We start from the raw sequence: 13,923 nt of genomic DNA on the forward strand, positions 1-13,923 counted from the left end.
CCGAAGAGCACCCTTAAGCAGTTTTATCCCAGTCTACAACTTGACGTCCTATTTAAGATCTATTTTAATATTATCCTAACATTCCTGCTATCTTCCCTTCAAGTCTTCTGACTAAAATTTTGTATATATTTCTTCGCTCTCCCATGTCTGCTACATGTTCCCCACGTCTCAACCAACTTGATTCGATCGTCTTAAGAATAACCAACTACAAAGAGCATAAATCACAAATTCCTCATAAGGTAAAACGATCCAACCACGTGATATTACCTTTTGCTTAGACTCTACGCATCCGGAATGAGCATATGGATAAACATATAAATATAATTAAGACGCGTAACTTCTATATAAAGGACATTTCGACATAGTATGTGGCTAACGAAACAGAAACAAACGAACTCCATTGAGTAGCTCAAAAACTCAAAATTTCCATGTTAGAGTCGGTAAAGGCGTTTATGTAAACTGTACAGGATTATCTCGATACTCTGTTTCTTAAAAATGAACAAACTCTGCACCAAGACAGTCAGATAGGCACGAAATATGATAATCGTTATTCAAAAAGCACCCCAGAAACGTTTACACAGTCGGTGACAAACCCTTCATTATTATGTTTAAGTCATTCCAATCGCTACTGAAAAGACTGTCTCCAGCCCTGAAGATGGAGACAGCATGTATCTCCGAAACTCTTAAATCTACCCAGGAGTCTACACGACGCTAAAGCCCAGAACAACCCCCCCCCCCCCCCCCATTCTCGGTCAGTGTCGGAACGTCCAACGAAACGAAGTCCAAAGGACGCCCGGAATGTTATGTGACCTGCACAACTGCTGTCCCACTCGCGTCAGGAATCTCCGAGAGATGGAACTGCGTGTGAGACGTACGAGGTGCGATCGGAAGGTTTCCAGACTGCGCGTATAAAAACCCGTACACTTATCTCAGGTATTAAATTCATCCATCACCCTCGAAGTAGTTCCCCTGGGAGTGAACACAACGATCCCAGCGCCGCTGCCAAGCCTGGAAGCATCCCTGGAAATCTTTCTTTGTCAGCCTGTCAAGCACCATCTGCGATTCTGCCTGAATCTCTTGCCAAAGACTCGCCAAAACGGCTACGGAAACCAATGAAATGCTAAAGCAAGCATTTGGGGAGTCCGCAATGGGTCGTGCACAAACTTTTGTGTGGCATTCACGTTTTAAAAATGGCCGAACCTCTGTCGATGATGACGAGCGTTCTGGACGACCATCTTCGAGCACAACGCCCGAAAATGTTACGAAGATTCGGCAGGCCATTCACGAAGATCGACGTCGTACCATCAACGACTTGTGCGACATTGTTGGGATAGGCTATGGGACCTGTCAGCTGATTCTAAAGGCAGAACTCCACATGCGACGTATCCTGTCTGAGGACCAGAAGCAGAATCGACTTCTCGTTTGTCAGGAGCTCAAAGATCTTGCAAGAACCGACCCCAACTTCCTTTCTAAGCTCCGTGTGACTTCTTCCTCTTCCCAAAGATGAAAATTCAGCTAAAGGGAAGGAGATTTGAGACGATAGAAGAGATTCAGGCAGAATCGCAGATGGTGCTTGACAGGCTGACAAAGAAAGATTTCCAGGGATGCTTCCAGGCTTGGCAGCGGCGCTGGGATCGTTGCGTTCACTCCCAGGGGAACTACTTCGAGGGTGATGGATGAATGTAATACCTGAGATAAGTGTACGGGTTTTTATACGCGCAGTCTTGAAACTTTCCGATCGCACCTCGTAAACCATCACCCGCCTATATAATGCTCAGGAATCCATTCTATATCACCACCGTTCTGGAAAACTCTGATCAAATTCCGATAAAGGACCATCCTTAGCCTTTCTGGAGTTCTAAGACTCTGACCATAACTCACGTAAGCAACACCAAAGAAAATACGGGCAAGTCTCAAATTGTCACAAACTGATGCATTTCAATAATTACAATTTATATAAACACCATTTCCAGCGTCACAAAAGACTTAAACCATATGTACCAGTCTGTGATTGCTGCACGTTTCCGTTATACGCGGCGATTCTTAAGAACGCAACGCAACCCCCGTGTGTATAGTCCGCCTTTACATCTACGTACATACAAACACAGCAAAGAGCCACGATTAAAACATATAGACCGGTGGTAGGTTTATACCACAGCAATTTCGTTTACAGTCCATCAAAGCTTCTAGGCAGTTGAGGGCATTTGCGGTAAATGGATCACTGAAAAGGGTTCGAATTCATTCACGTACGGATCTACAGACTGCTAAATATTTTAGGGATTCAACGTATCATTCAACAGACTACGAACTATCCGAGCGAAGTTTAATCGGGATCTATCTGGTTCAAACGAAAAAATTAATTTAGAAAATCTGTTGTAAAATAAATAACTTTTAAAAATAAATAAATACAACAGTGCCATTATTTAACGTATTAATATAATTCAGCTGTTGCTAAAACCGTAAGTTTAGAACTACAGAACGTTATTAATAAGAGCCAAAAAATTTTTTTTTAAAATAGTTGGTATGTACTGTATTAAATTTTATATAAAAACCTTTATGTTATTAATAAATCTTAAAATAATATAGTGTATGTCTGTAAATAAATTTATGTATTTGTTACATTTTCTTGAGTGGATTGGGGTTTCGATTATTCAGGAAAATACATTTCCTAACCTAACCTAATCAGGAGTCCACTGCAGTTAATTCTAAATCGTCAAATCACGAGGGTTTAATCAACTAAAGATCACGAAACAGTGACAAAGATTCATCCGTACGGAAAAGAGAAGTGACGAATATTCTTGTCTACATTTCTTAACGCAAGTTTTGTTCAGATGTTACACAAATCAGACGCTGTAAATAAATTTATGTATTTGTTACATTTTCTTGAGTGAATTGGGGTTTCGATTATTCAGGAAAATACATTTCCTAACCTAACCTAATCAGGAGTCCACTGCAGTTAATTCTAAATCGTCAAATCACGAGGGTTTAATCAACTAAAGATGACGAAACAGTGACAAAGATTCATCCGTACGGAAGAGAGAAGTGACGAATATTCTTGTCTACATTTCTTAACGCAAGTTTTGTTCAGATGTTACACAAATCAGACGCTGTAAATAAATTTATGTATTTGTTACATTTTCTTGAGTGGATTGGGGTTTCGATTATTCAGGAAAATACATTTCCTAACCTAACCTAATCAGGAGTCCACTGCAGTTAATTCTAAATCGTCAAATCACGAGGGTTTAATCAACTAAAGATGACGAAACAGTGACAAAGATTCATCCGTACGGAAGAGAGAAGTGACGAATATTCTTGTCTACATTTCTTAAAGCAAGTTTTGTTCAGATGTTACACAAATCAGACGCTGACTAGAAGTAAAATCTTTCTTACCTGCTAGGTGTCTCTCCGACTGAGAACGCGGTTGAGTCAGGACCTGGAATTATAAAAACACGAGCGTCACAACGCGACAGAACACACGAATCCATCTATATGATAAGCAATGTGGTTCGTGGTTCGTGATCATTGCTATTGTTATGGGATTATGGACCTTATGCGATAATATTTATTATCGTTGCCATGGTACGATGCATGATTATCAGTTAGTGTTAAGAGATTTTGGGCATTGTGAGATTATATTATAAGGATTGCCATGACAATGATATTAAAGGAGACCTACTATGTACCCGTACTATTAACGTAGAACACTTATCATAACCTCGATATAAGATAATATTTGAACATTATAAACTTTAAGATAAAGATACACAATGACAAATTCTTTGTTTCACATCATTTGATTTTAATTTCGCAATACTACTTCGTAAAAAGAAATTATTCAAACAAAAGACTGTTCATCAAATCTAAAACTTCTTAACGATGGTGAACAGACTTTTGAATAAAAATTTTCTTGGATATTATCCATCGTCTAGTAAATATAAAACGTAAAAAACGACGTTTCGGAGATGGGGATTAGCTCTATCTAGTGGGCCCAACTGTGTAGGAACCTGAAGACGGAGATAGAGTCCCATCTCCGAAACGTCGGTTTTTACGTTTTATATTTACTAGACGATGGATAATATCCAAGAAAATTTTTATTCAAAAGTCTGTTCAATCATCCATGACCTACGTACATTCATTTCTATATAGCGAAGTAAAACAGATGTTTAGGTGTTACGCTTTGAAACTTTCGTAATTAAGCACATGTAAACAACGATTTTAAATTTTTAAGCTGATTTCTTACGTTTGTCAATAAAAACGTGTTTCAAGTAATAGTTTACATTTTTTCCTTATTACCGACGGACAATATCTGCTGGTTAAGATATTCCACACCTTTTATGGATCCAAGATGTACATTACCGTGTTCAAAACAGCCCGTCACATTTCCCTATCTTTAGCCACATTAATTCCATCCACGTCCTCCCACCCTATTATCTAGAATCCATTTTAATATTTCCTTCCCATGTAGGGAATCATGTCTTCTGAGCGAACTCTTCACCTCAGGCTTTCTAATCAAAATTTTGTACGCATTTTTATCTTCTAATGCCTTGTGTGCATACGAGGTGAGATCGGAAAGTTTCAAGACTGTGTCAATAGAGGGCGAACCGGATGTAGTACGAGCGTCTGCCGCTAGGGGGTGCGGCCTAGATTCATAGTGAATCAGTGTACCAGCCGGCATCATCGAATTAGCATTTGTTTCTTAGTTACGGGCGTTTTGGTAGTGCATTACACCGACCCTCCTGCGATTTCGGAATGGCGTGTGCATCAAATTTTGCCAAAGACTCGCCAAAACGGCTACGGAAACCTATGAAATGCTAAAGCAAGCATTTGGGGAGTCCGCAATGGGTCGTGCACAAACTTTTGTGTGGCATTCACGTTTTAAAAATGGCCGAACCTCTGTCGATGATGACGAGCGTTCTGGACGACCATCTTCGAGCACAACGCCCGAAAATGTTACGAAGATTCGGCAGGCCATTCACGAAGATCGACGTCGTACCATCAACGACTTGTGCGACATTGTTGGGATAGGCTATGGGACCTGTCAGCTGATTCTAAAGGAAGAACTCCACATGCGACGCATCCTGTCTGAGGACCAGAAGCAGAATCGACTTCTCGTTTGTCAGGAGCTCAAAGATCTTGCAAGAACCGACCCCAACTTCCTTTCTAAGCTCCGTGTGACTTCTTCCTCTTCCCAAAGATGAAAATTCAGCTAAAGGGAAGGAGATTTGAGACGATAGAAGAGATTCAGGCAGAATCGCAGATGGTGCTTGACAGGCTGACAAAGAAAGATTTCCAGGGATGCTTCCAGGCTTGGCAGCGGCGCTGGGATCGTTGTGTTCACTTCCAGGGGAACTACTTCGAGGGTGATGGATGAATTTAATACCTGAGATAAGTGTACGGGTTTTTATATGCGCAGTCTTGAAACCTTTCGATCGCAACTCGTACGCCATGTTTCTAAATGTGGTCTATATGGTCATTAATGATATTATTAAGGATTGGTGGTAAACCCCATCTCCTACACTGTAGAGACAGTGTTTATTTACCATCTCCCATTAAAAAAGGTTTTCTGGCAGGCCGTAACAACGTAACGAATATGTCTGTCGATTGTCAGTCGAGCAAATTACCTGGAGTGCGCAGATGTCCCGAGAACTCACCCACTGTGAGACTCCACGTCTAACGGATTTGGGTCAGTTTATTTGGGTCAGCTTATTAAAAAGTGTTGGCGTCTCACAATAAGCGTTCTAATTTTTTGTAACCCGTCACAAATCCGATTACGCCGCGCCGTATTCATGGATCAGCAATTTGCATCCACAGGAGATGCCGTAACGCTGATTATTCAACTTGTCTCTCGCCAAAGCACAACTGTTGTTTTGTAATGCAGACCTCGTCATTAGACTGACGCGAGCCATTTTATTAGCTTGTTTAACTACGCTTTTAAAAAATACGTTACACAATGTCTGACGCTTGAGTTATTAGCGATAAATTCTGAGCATTTGTTATGCTTACAGTTCAATGGCGCTGTCAGCAGCTCAGACTACACAGCGTCTATGCCAGGATGATCAGTGAGAAATGAATCGTACAGAACATATGTGGCGAAATTTAATATCATATCTTGGCACTTGTTTGGAGTAACTGAGGTAAACCACGAGACCTAAATCTGGGACTTTTTTTAGTGTTCTGTCTGACGACAGGTCCATATGAACAGGATCCTTCCATCCTTTTCTCGGACTGGGACCTGTTCATATACGTTCTTGGCAGATGATCCAGAAGTGGTTTGCCATTGCCTTCTTCTGTGTGTGAATGGAGTAATTGTTGGGATGCCACGGAGGAAAACTCCGTGTTGCCTAGACCACGGCCTTGCCCAACACAAGTTATAAATTCGGGCACCGCCGGGAATCGAACCCGAGACCCCAGGATTACAAGGCCAGCGTTCTAACCGCTAGACCACCTCATCTTATTATTATTTAGTGTTCTGTCTGACGACAGGTCCATATGAACAGGATCCTTCCATCCTTTTCTCGGACTGGGACCTGTTCATATACGTTCTTGGCAGATGATCCAGAAGTGGTTTGCCATTGCCTTCTTCTGTGTGTGAATGGGATGCCACGGAGAAACCGGGGAAGCCCCCGGGAGAAAAACTCCGTGTTGCCTAGACCACGGCCTTGCCCAACACAAGTTATAAATTGGAGTGATAAACCAGTGGCCTGCGACGTTTGGTAAATATTTAAAATACTAGATTTGAGACTTTCGCGGCGAGTACAATCAATAAAATCTTCTCGGGCGATCAGCCGCGTTAACTATTACCATAGTAAACCGACGTTTCGGGAACCAACTCTGTCCCCATCATCACGGTTCTGACGTGACAGGATATCTCGGAAGTCGCATCAGAACCCTGATGATGGGGACAGAGTTGGTTCCCGAAACGTCGGTTTACTACGGTAACCAGTTAACGCGGCAGATTGCCCTAGAAGATTTAATTGATTTAAAATACTGCCAATGCGGTAGTGGCCTATTTTAAGGCATTACTGCAGAACTTTTATGAGAACGGAACAAAGCATCAGTTAGGATAACTGACGACCATGGTCGACAATCGAAGCCGACGATCGATAGAATGTAGCGAAGAGAAGTTTGATTAACGTATCGACGCCGCCCAGCTAGTTAAGTGACTACAGAGGAATAGCACGCTAATGGAAGCCACTCTGCAGGGGCAGTTCCTAACTTCGTACTGTGAAGAATATCAGAAGATGGGCAAGCGGGAAGATAGTATTCGAAAAATTTTGAGTGCGACGTAAGAACTACGTTAGTTCCAGAAACTTGGTGTAGAGGCGGTGATCCAGACTTATACTCGTCAGGCACATGGATCGAGCTTTTGTCCAGATTTTGAGATTCACTGATCTTCTTTGTGGACTAACGCCTCAAACTTATGCTATCATTTTACAGGGGCGATTATTTTGAATTCGAAATAATCTGATGCTACTTGCATTCACTAAGTTAAGTTAACCTTAATTCCACTTGTCCATCCATCCATTCGGATTTTTCTTTAAAATATTCAATGATCCATTCATTTATTTTATCACACATTTAATTATTCATTCTGTAACCTTTTAAAGCCTAGTGGTAAATATATGTACCACCTACTTTAAAAATCACTGTCTTTACGACTTGTCCACGAAGAATTTGTTGCGACCATGCGATTGTCAGAGACAGCAGCGATCATTTCTTACAGAGTTACGGGTTGTGTTTTCTTTGAGGTACGGGCAGAATGTTAAAGTTTTTTTTCCCTCAGATAAACTTCTAATTAAAATAGTTAATTCAATTTAACAGTCATCCTGTATCATTCGTTACTATGACAACCAACAAATATATCATCAAACGAACCCCAAAAAATGAAAAACTGATTTGAGACAACAAAATGCAAGCTGGTCCCACAACGGGGCACTCACCCTCCTCTTGACGCTGTCCCCTGGCGTTCCACCACCACCAGAACCTGGAGAAATCGCCTTCTTGGCTAGCAGCGGTGCCGAAGAAGACTTGTTGCCGAGATCGGCCGACAGGGGCGAAGTTCTCAGCTCCAGTGAGGCGCTGGAAGGGGAGTCGCGGTCTTCACTCGGGCTTGGGCTGGACCTCAGGTGCTGTGGCTTGATTGGCAGGCAACGGGGCCTGACAGCACGGGGAAGCGAACTGCAGTCTTCTCGGGTCTGCGTCTCCACGTTCTCGCGGCGCACCCACACGTCCTCACACTTGCCGAACGACGTTCGACCCGCGGACCCTCGTCTACGAAGTCGCTCCCATGTCTCCTTGCGCCGAACTTTGTTGGAGACTCCACCAGGCGCTGTGGACACACATTTGGAAGCCAAAAACTTTAAAGAGGAAAGCCCTTTTCCAGAAGACTACAGAGAATCAGAACAAACCTAAAGGTTTCTATCCGAGAATGTCTGGTATCATTAAAAAGGATTGCGAGTTCTTCCGCGCATTGCTACGCGCATCCACATGCGCAGTTGGGTACAATTTATCGCGCCTACGCGCAGAACAAAGAATACTTGTAACTGGATATAAAACAATGGATTGGAAAAACATAAATAGGCAGAAATATAATTTTTATGTAACAAAAGAGCTGAAAAAATATCCATGAACCTAAACATTCTTTTAGACTGAAATACTTAATACCGTAACTGTGGTCTGTAAAACGGTAAACAACTGAAATAAAAAATGCGTGTGTGTTAGTCGAGGAACTCTATCAGCCTTTTCTACCTGTGCACTTGTTGGAACGCGGAGGGGAAGAAGTCCCTATCCCCGATTCTGGTTCGTCACGTTCCACAGAGCCCAAAGGGGAGTCAGAGAGCGAGTCGCGGGAGCTACTTTGCTGCGGGGAGCACGACGATGATGAGGAGCTTGTGGACCTGTTGTCATCATCCTCATCCGTGTGAAGCAGCAGAGAAGACGTCGAGACCCAGGTGAAACTGGAGCTGCGAGAGAGCGGTGGGGAGGTCTGCGTGCCAGTGTCCACAGCGGCGTCAGGCCTGATGGTCGAGAGCAGCGTCTGCTTCACAACACAATTCGGGGAGTCAGCATCCTTCGGAACCTTTTATCCACTTCAGAACCCATCCAGATATACCACATTTAAACCTTTAATGCACACTAGTGTGGAAATGAACAGTCTATCAGATTTCTGTAATGGGGAGGTGTGGTGTTTTCTTTGCTGTACGAACTAAACTTTTAAATAATATTTAGATGAGTTTCGGCTTCAAAGGTTTAAACCAACCATAAAGTACAAGTTAAGTAACAGAATTAAATTTTCTCCGTCTTCTTATCTCCTCCCTCTTAAGTCCAAATATTCTAGTGACCAATCTGATCGTCAATTTTTTTTATATAATTTAAGTAGATCGGGCTTCAGGGCCAAGAATATACTAAAAAAACACCGTAAATCGTAAACGATGTCTGTTCGAAATTAAATTCTGTCGGATTTGTGTTGTGACTACTCACCACTATCTCTTGCACAGGGGACGCCGAGGTCTCTGTAACGTTGTTGTTCTGTCGATTATGGTTTTCAAGCACCACCAAAGCACCAGTAGAGTCACAGCGCGAAAATCTTGTCGGCGTTTCGGTTTTCATCCTACGGGCCGCGAGATCGGTGTCTGACGCAGTCACATACATTACGTCTGAGTCCGGCAAGGAAGAAACCTTCACGAGTACAGCATCGCCTCGAGTTCGACCCGGAACTAGGGGTGGTCGCTGCCGACGGAGGACCCTGGCAAGCCCCAAGGCCCGGTGGTGGAGGCTAGGACTGCAGCTGGATGAAGAGTCAGACGCTGCTGGTGACGGAGGCGGCGTCCCTGAACCGTCCGTGTCACTGTTCTCCCAAGAGTGGGCCCTGGTGATCCGCAACCTCATGTTGTCATTAGTCACCGCATGATTCGCCTCTAACTGGCTCAGTTCTTGTGCGATGATACTGTTAAACTCGGCTAGAAGACCCTCGGACCAGTTCGTCAAGTCGTGATCTGTGGGGTGACGCGAGCGGGACAAAGCCGATATTTTCTTATTCGTAGGGATCGGAATGGAAGAGGACGGCTTCCTCGAGTTCTGCCACTGGTCGAACACTTCACCAATCTCCTCCTGTCAACAAATGCATTAACACATGTAAGATAAAGGCACAGTGGATCTGTAATTCAGGACTCTTTAAAACAACCCCAAGTCAATAAACATAACACCACGTATTCTGAATTAAACAATTATTATTAAAATCCATTGTCCCTAAACAAACACGAAAAAGGAATTTCACTAAAAATCAATTGAAGTTACTTGACTTACACTTCTGAGGGAAGAATTTGAACAGAAATTATTTAGTTTATAGTTTTGATGCGTCATGTTTGTGTTCAAAATTCACATATATATTTATTATTCAAGTCATATACACAAACTTTTAAATTATTGATGTTAAAATTTAAAATTTCACAGAACAATGAACAACTAACATAATATGCAAAATAATAAGAAGACCAAAGAAAACACCCACAATAGTAATCTACAATCTACAATCAACGAAAAGCTTGCATTAATAAATATAGAATAGTTTTAAATATAAAAACCTGAAGATGATGCTATGACATCGAAACATGTAGAAATATTAAAGCGCAACATTGTAACATCGAGAATGGCGCAGAATATCAATTTTAAATTTTAAATTTTAACATCAATAATTTAAAAGTTCGTGTATATGACTTGAATAATAAATATATATGTGAGCAATTATTTAAATAAATATTCCTCAGCAAACAGCTTAGAGCTATAACAGAATAAGTAAATCGAGAACAATAAATAAATAAATCAAACAAACGCGGAAGTTACACCTCTTCGGTAATCTTAAAGTAGTCTAATCAGGTACGTCTGGATGAGACGGGAACACATCCCAGCAAAGGTAAACAACACATTTACAATATGGATTATTTTTTGAAACTTAATTTCGGAAAAGTGTGTATAACTTTAGTCTGTTTCTCTGTGTACCTAAGGAGAATGGACGCAAAGTATTTCTTCAGAATCTAGCAGTCGCTAAGCAGATCAAGGTAGCCCTGCCTTTTACTGAAACACTGTCCATAACCGTGTTCACACCAGCCCGACACTAACATCTACGCCGATTCATAAAAAACCCAAGCCCTCATCATCATATCTTATTTCTCGCATTCATTTTAATATCATCCTCCATCTACGTCTAGGTCTCATAATTGGCATCTTTCCTTCAGGATACCCGACTCAAAATTTGTATGATTTCTCGTCCCTCTCGTGTACAACAATGCCTCTGGTTCACAAATTTTACTATCCTGACATGTGGAGATGATGACAAAATGATGATGATGATGATGATGATAATAATAATAATAACAATAGTATTGGTAGTAGTAAAATCTTATGGGACAGCGCTGAAATAATAGCACAATCTGTCGGTAAATTTTGGCTATTATGATGGTAAACTCCGAATAAAGGCTACAACGCCGTGCTATAGCGGCAACTTGTCCGACACGCTCGTATTGCGTATAGTCGAACAGCACCGCGTGATAGGTGATATTTCTCACACCTTTCAGAGTTCCTCAGATACTGGATCATAAAAACAAGGCGCAGAGACTAGGCTGTATAATTGCGTAATTTTATTGCTAATTTAAGTCAATGTCTATTTAAAAGACAAACCTAAGAAGGATTTGAGGTGCTCATGGCGGTTAGTCCGAAAATGGCTATGTTCTGGGTTGTAGCGTCGTGAAGTCTGGTAGAAATTTACCAACGATCACTCATCAAGGCCCTGATGATGGAGGCAGCAAGGACCTCTGAAACGTTGGTAAACATCGACCAGACTACACAGCGCAATAACCCAGAAGATAGAAATCTTCATACTCTGATGACGGAGGCAGTATGACCTCTGAGACGTCGGTAAACATCGACCAGACTACACAGCGCAACAACCCAGAAGACAGAAATCTTCATACTCATCGCCCTGATGACGGAGGCAGTATGACCTCTGAAACGTTGGTAAACATCGACCAGACTACACAGCGCAACAACCCAGAAGACAGAAATCTTCATACTCTGATGACGGAGGCAGTATGACCTCTGAAACGTTGGTAAACATCGACCAGACTACACAGCGCAACAACCCAGAAGACAGAAATCTTCATACTCGCCGCTGTGAAAACCTCAAATCTTACACAATTTCTATACCATTAAATATTTAAAAACAAAACAGCCTAAGCACTTCTGGGGCACCTTATATCAGGTCTTTGGGAAAGAATCTATATCGAGAGTTAATCACTTGCACCTTACGCCGCAACCTCCAAATGTTTTACTTCTTATTCGTGTTGAACATCGGAACGAGACGGTTGTTTATGGCGCTCGAGGTTCTTTGATGCCAAGCGAGGAGGAGGCTCAGCAAAACTGAACTTTAATTGAGCGGGCTGCATACTTCCTCGCCCGTCGGGCGTGACTCGCCTGGCAATGCGCTCTTATTTCGGGGCCATCGGCGACCAACAACATTAGGAAAGAACGCGGTTCTTATCTCGGCTGCAGAACAGTTATCTAGGCAGGAATTGAAGATTTTCTCAGAGTCTTAACCTCGAAGGTAGCTAAAACAAAGCAGATCCCATCACACTGATTGTCCACGATCAAGTTTCATTCCAACACTTACGAATACTGAATTAACTCCGTCTTGGTTGAGTTGGGTTAGGTTAAAGGGGGACCTGCGCAGAAGGTTGTGCGCCGTAATGTCATATACTCTGACCATGTGAGGGCACCTTGGGAACTTAACTATCGATTTCGGAAATTTAAAAAGTACATATTTTAATATTTCACAAAATAAGTATATCCTAATCCGATCGTCAATTGCATGTCAGGGATTATTAATTTCACACTTACTTCTAGAACACCTAAATGCACCCAAAATTTTTCATATACACACGGTGAAACATATTTTCTTAGTCGAATCCTATATCACGTCGTCACACACAAGTTTATAATAATACTCAACATGCTTTTATTATATACTTCATCATGATACATTCTGCAGTTTTCGTCTTCCTAAGATAAATATTTTACTCAATACTCCGCACGGATAAGTTTACTAAGAACCAATGTACGTTAATATATACTTAAATCTCCCAAGCGACATCTACCTCCGGGGTTTTCCAATCAAAATATTGAATTTTTAGTTTCCCCATATATTATAACAAGACCCGTCCATTACACGGGTTCCACATCAACACATCAGTGATTCCAAAAGTTTTAGACAAAAACTAGGTTATACAGCATGGGACCCTTTTCAATTGTCTGTTATTTCAACCTTCTTGAGTAACCTTCCTCGGCACGTCGTCTTCAAACGCTCTTCGTCGATCAAAATAGTAGTAACTGATTCTAGTAAACCATGCGGAGGATAGTACGATAACCATAGGTCGCTCAAAATCTGGTATCCTGGGTTTGAACTCCGCTTGGGGCAAAATTTTTGGTGGCGCTGTCAATAACTTCATCTTCCATCAAAGGTGCCCTCCATGTTTCCTTGGCAGGGATTTAAGAAATTTCTACAGTAAAGAAGGCCACCCATGCGTTGGTTACTGCTAGCAATGGGGTCAGACTATGTCCGCGGAACTGGGCCTCTAACTTGCCCTACGTACACCCCCACCCACAAAACTCTCAACCCATCTCCCGGACATCCATCGCTGTTCCCCCAATTCATCTACCTTCCAAGTGGTCGCCTTCAATCACATTCTTATTGTTTATAAGATTTTTAAATTACGCGGACGAACTGCAGTTTTAATTAAACCCCGTAAATAAGACGCTACATTTTAACGATTCCGTTAATTAGAAACCTAAATAAATCCAAACAAGTTAAGAAATGTAAGAAAATCTTAACAATTCTGATGTTTGTTCAACAGCTGCAACGATGCTTAGTGC

General features: G+C 41.8%; 1 protein-coding gene across 5 annotated transcripts in view; it reads right to left on the reverse strand.

The window, feature by feature from the left end:
• The window catches only part of cv-c (RhoGTPase activating protein), a 222,625-nt gene that overhangs the window by 91,409 nt on the left and 117,293 nt on the right, over positions 1–13,923 (reverse strand). For 4 of the 5 annotated variants that reach the window (XM_087343958.1, XM_022069653.2, XM_087343956.1 and 1 more), the window contains 4 exons: positions 9,481–10,110; positions 8,749–9,040; positions 7,941–8,329; positions 3,391–3,433 (listed from right to left, as the gene is read on the reverse strand). In XM_087343958.1, coding sequence (XP_087200084.1) covers positions 3,391–3,433; positions 7,941–8,329; positions 8,749–9,040; positions 9,481–10,110 — 1,354 coding nt within the window. The remainder of the gene's footprint in view (positions 1–3,390; positions 3,434–7,940; positions 8,330–8,748; positions 9,041–9,480; positions 10,111–13,923) is intronic. The other variant, XM_087343957.1, reaches the window with a different exon arrangement.

The sequence above is a fragment of the Zootermopsis nevadensis genome, unplaced genomic scaffold (genome assembly GCF_977971745.1).
Source record: "Zootermopsis nevadensis isolate Lab colony 2312 unplaced genomic scaffold, Znev_1.0 Znev_ptg000007l, whole genome shotgun sequence".
Classification (NCBI taxonomy): Eukaryota; Metazoa; Arthropoda; class Insecta; order Blattodea; family Termopsidae; genus Zootermopsis; species Zootermopsis nevadensis.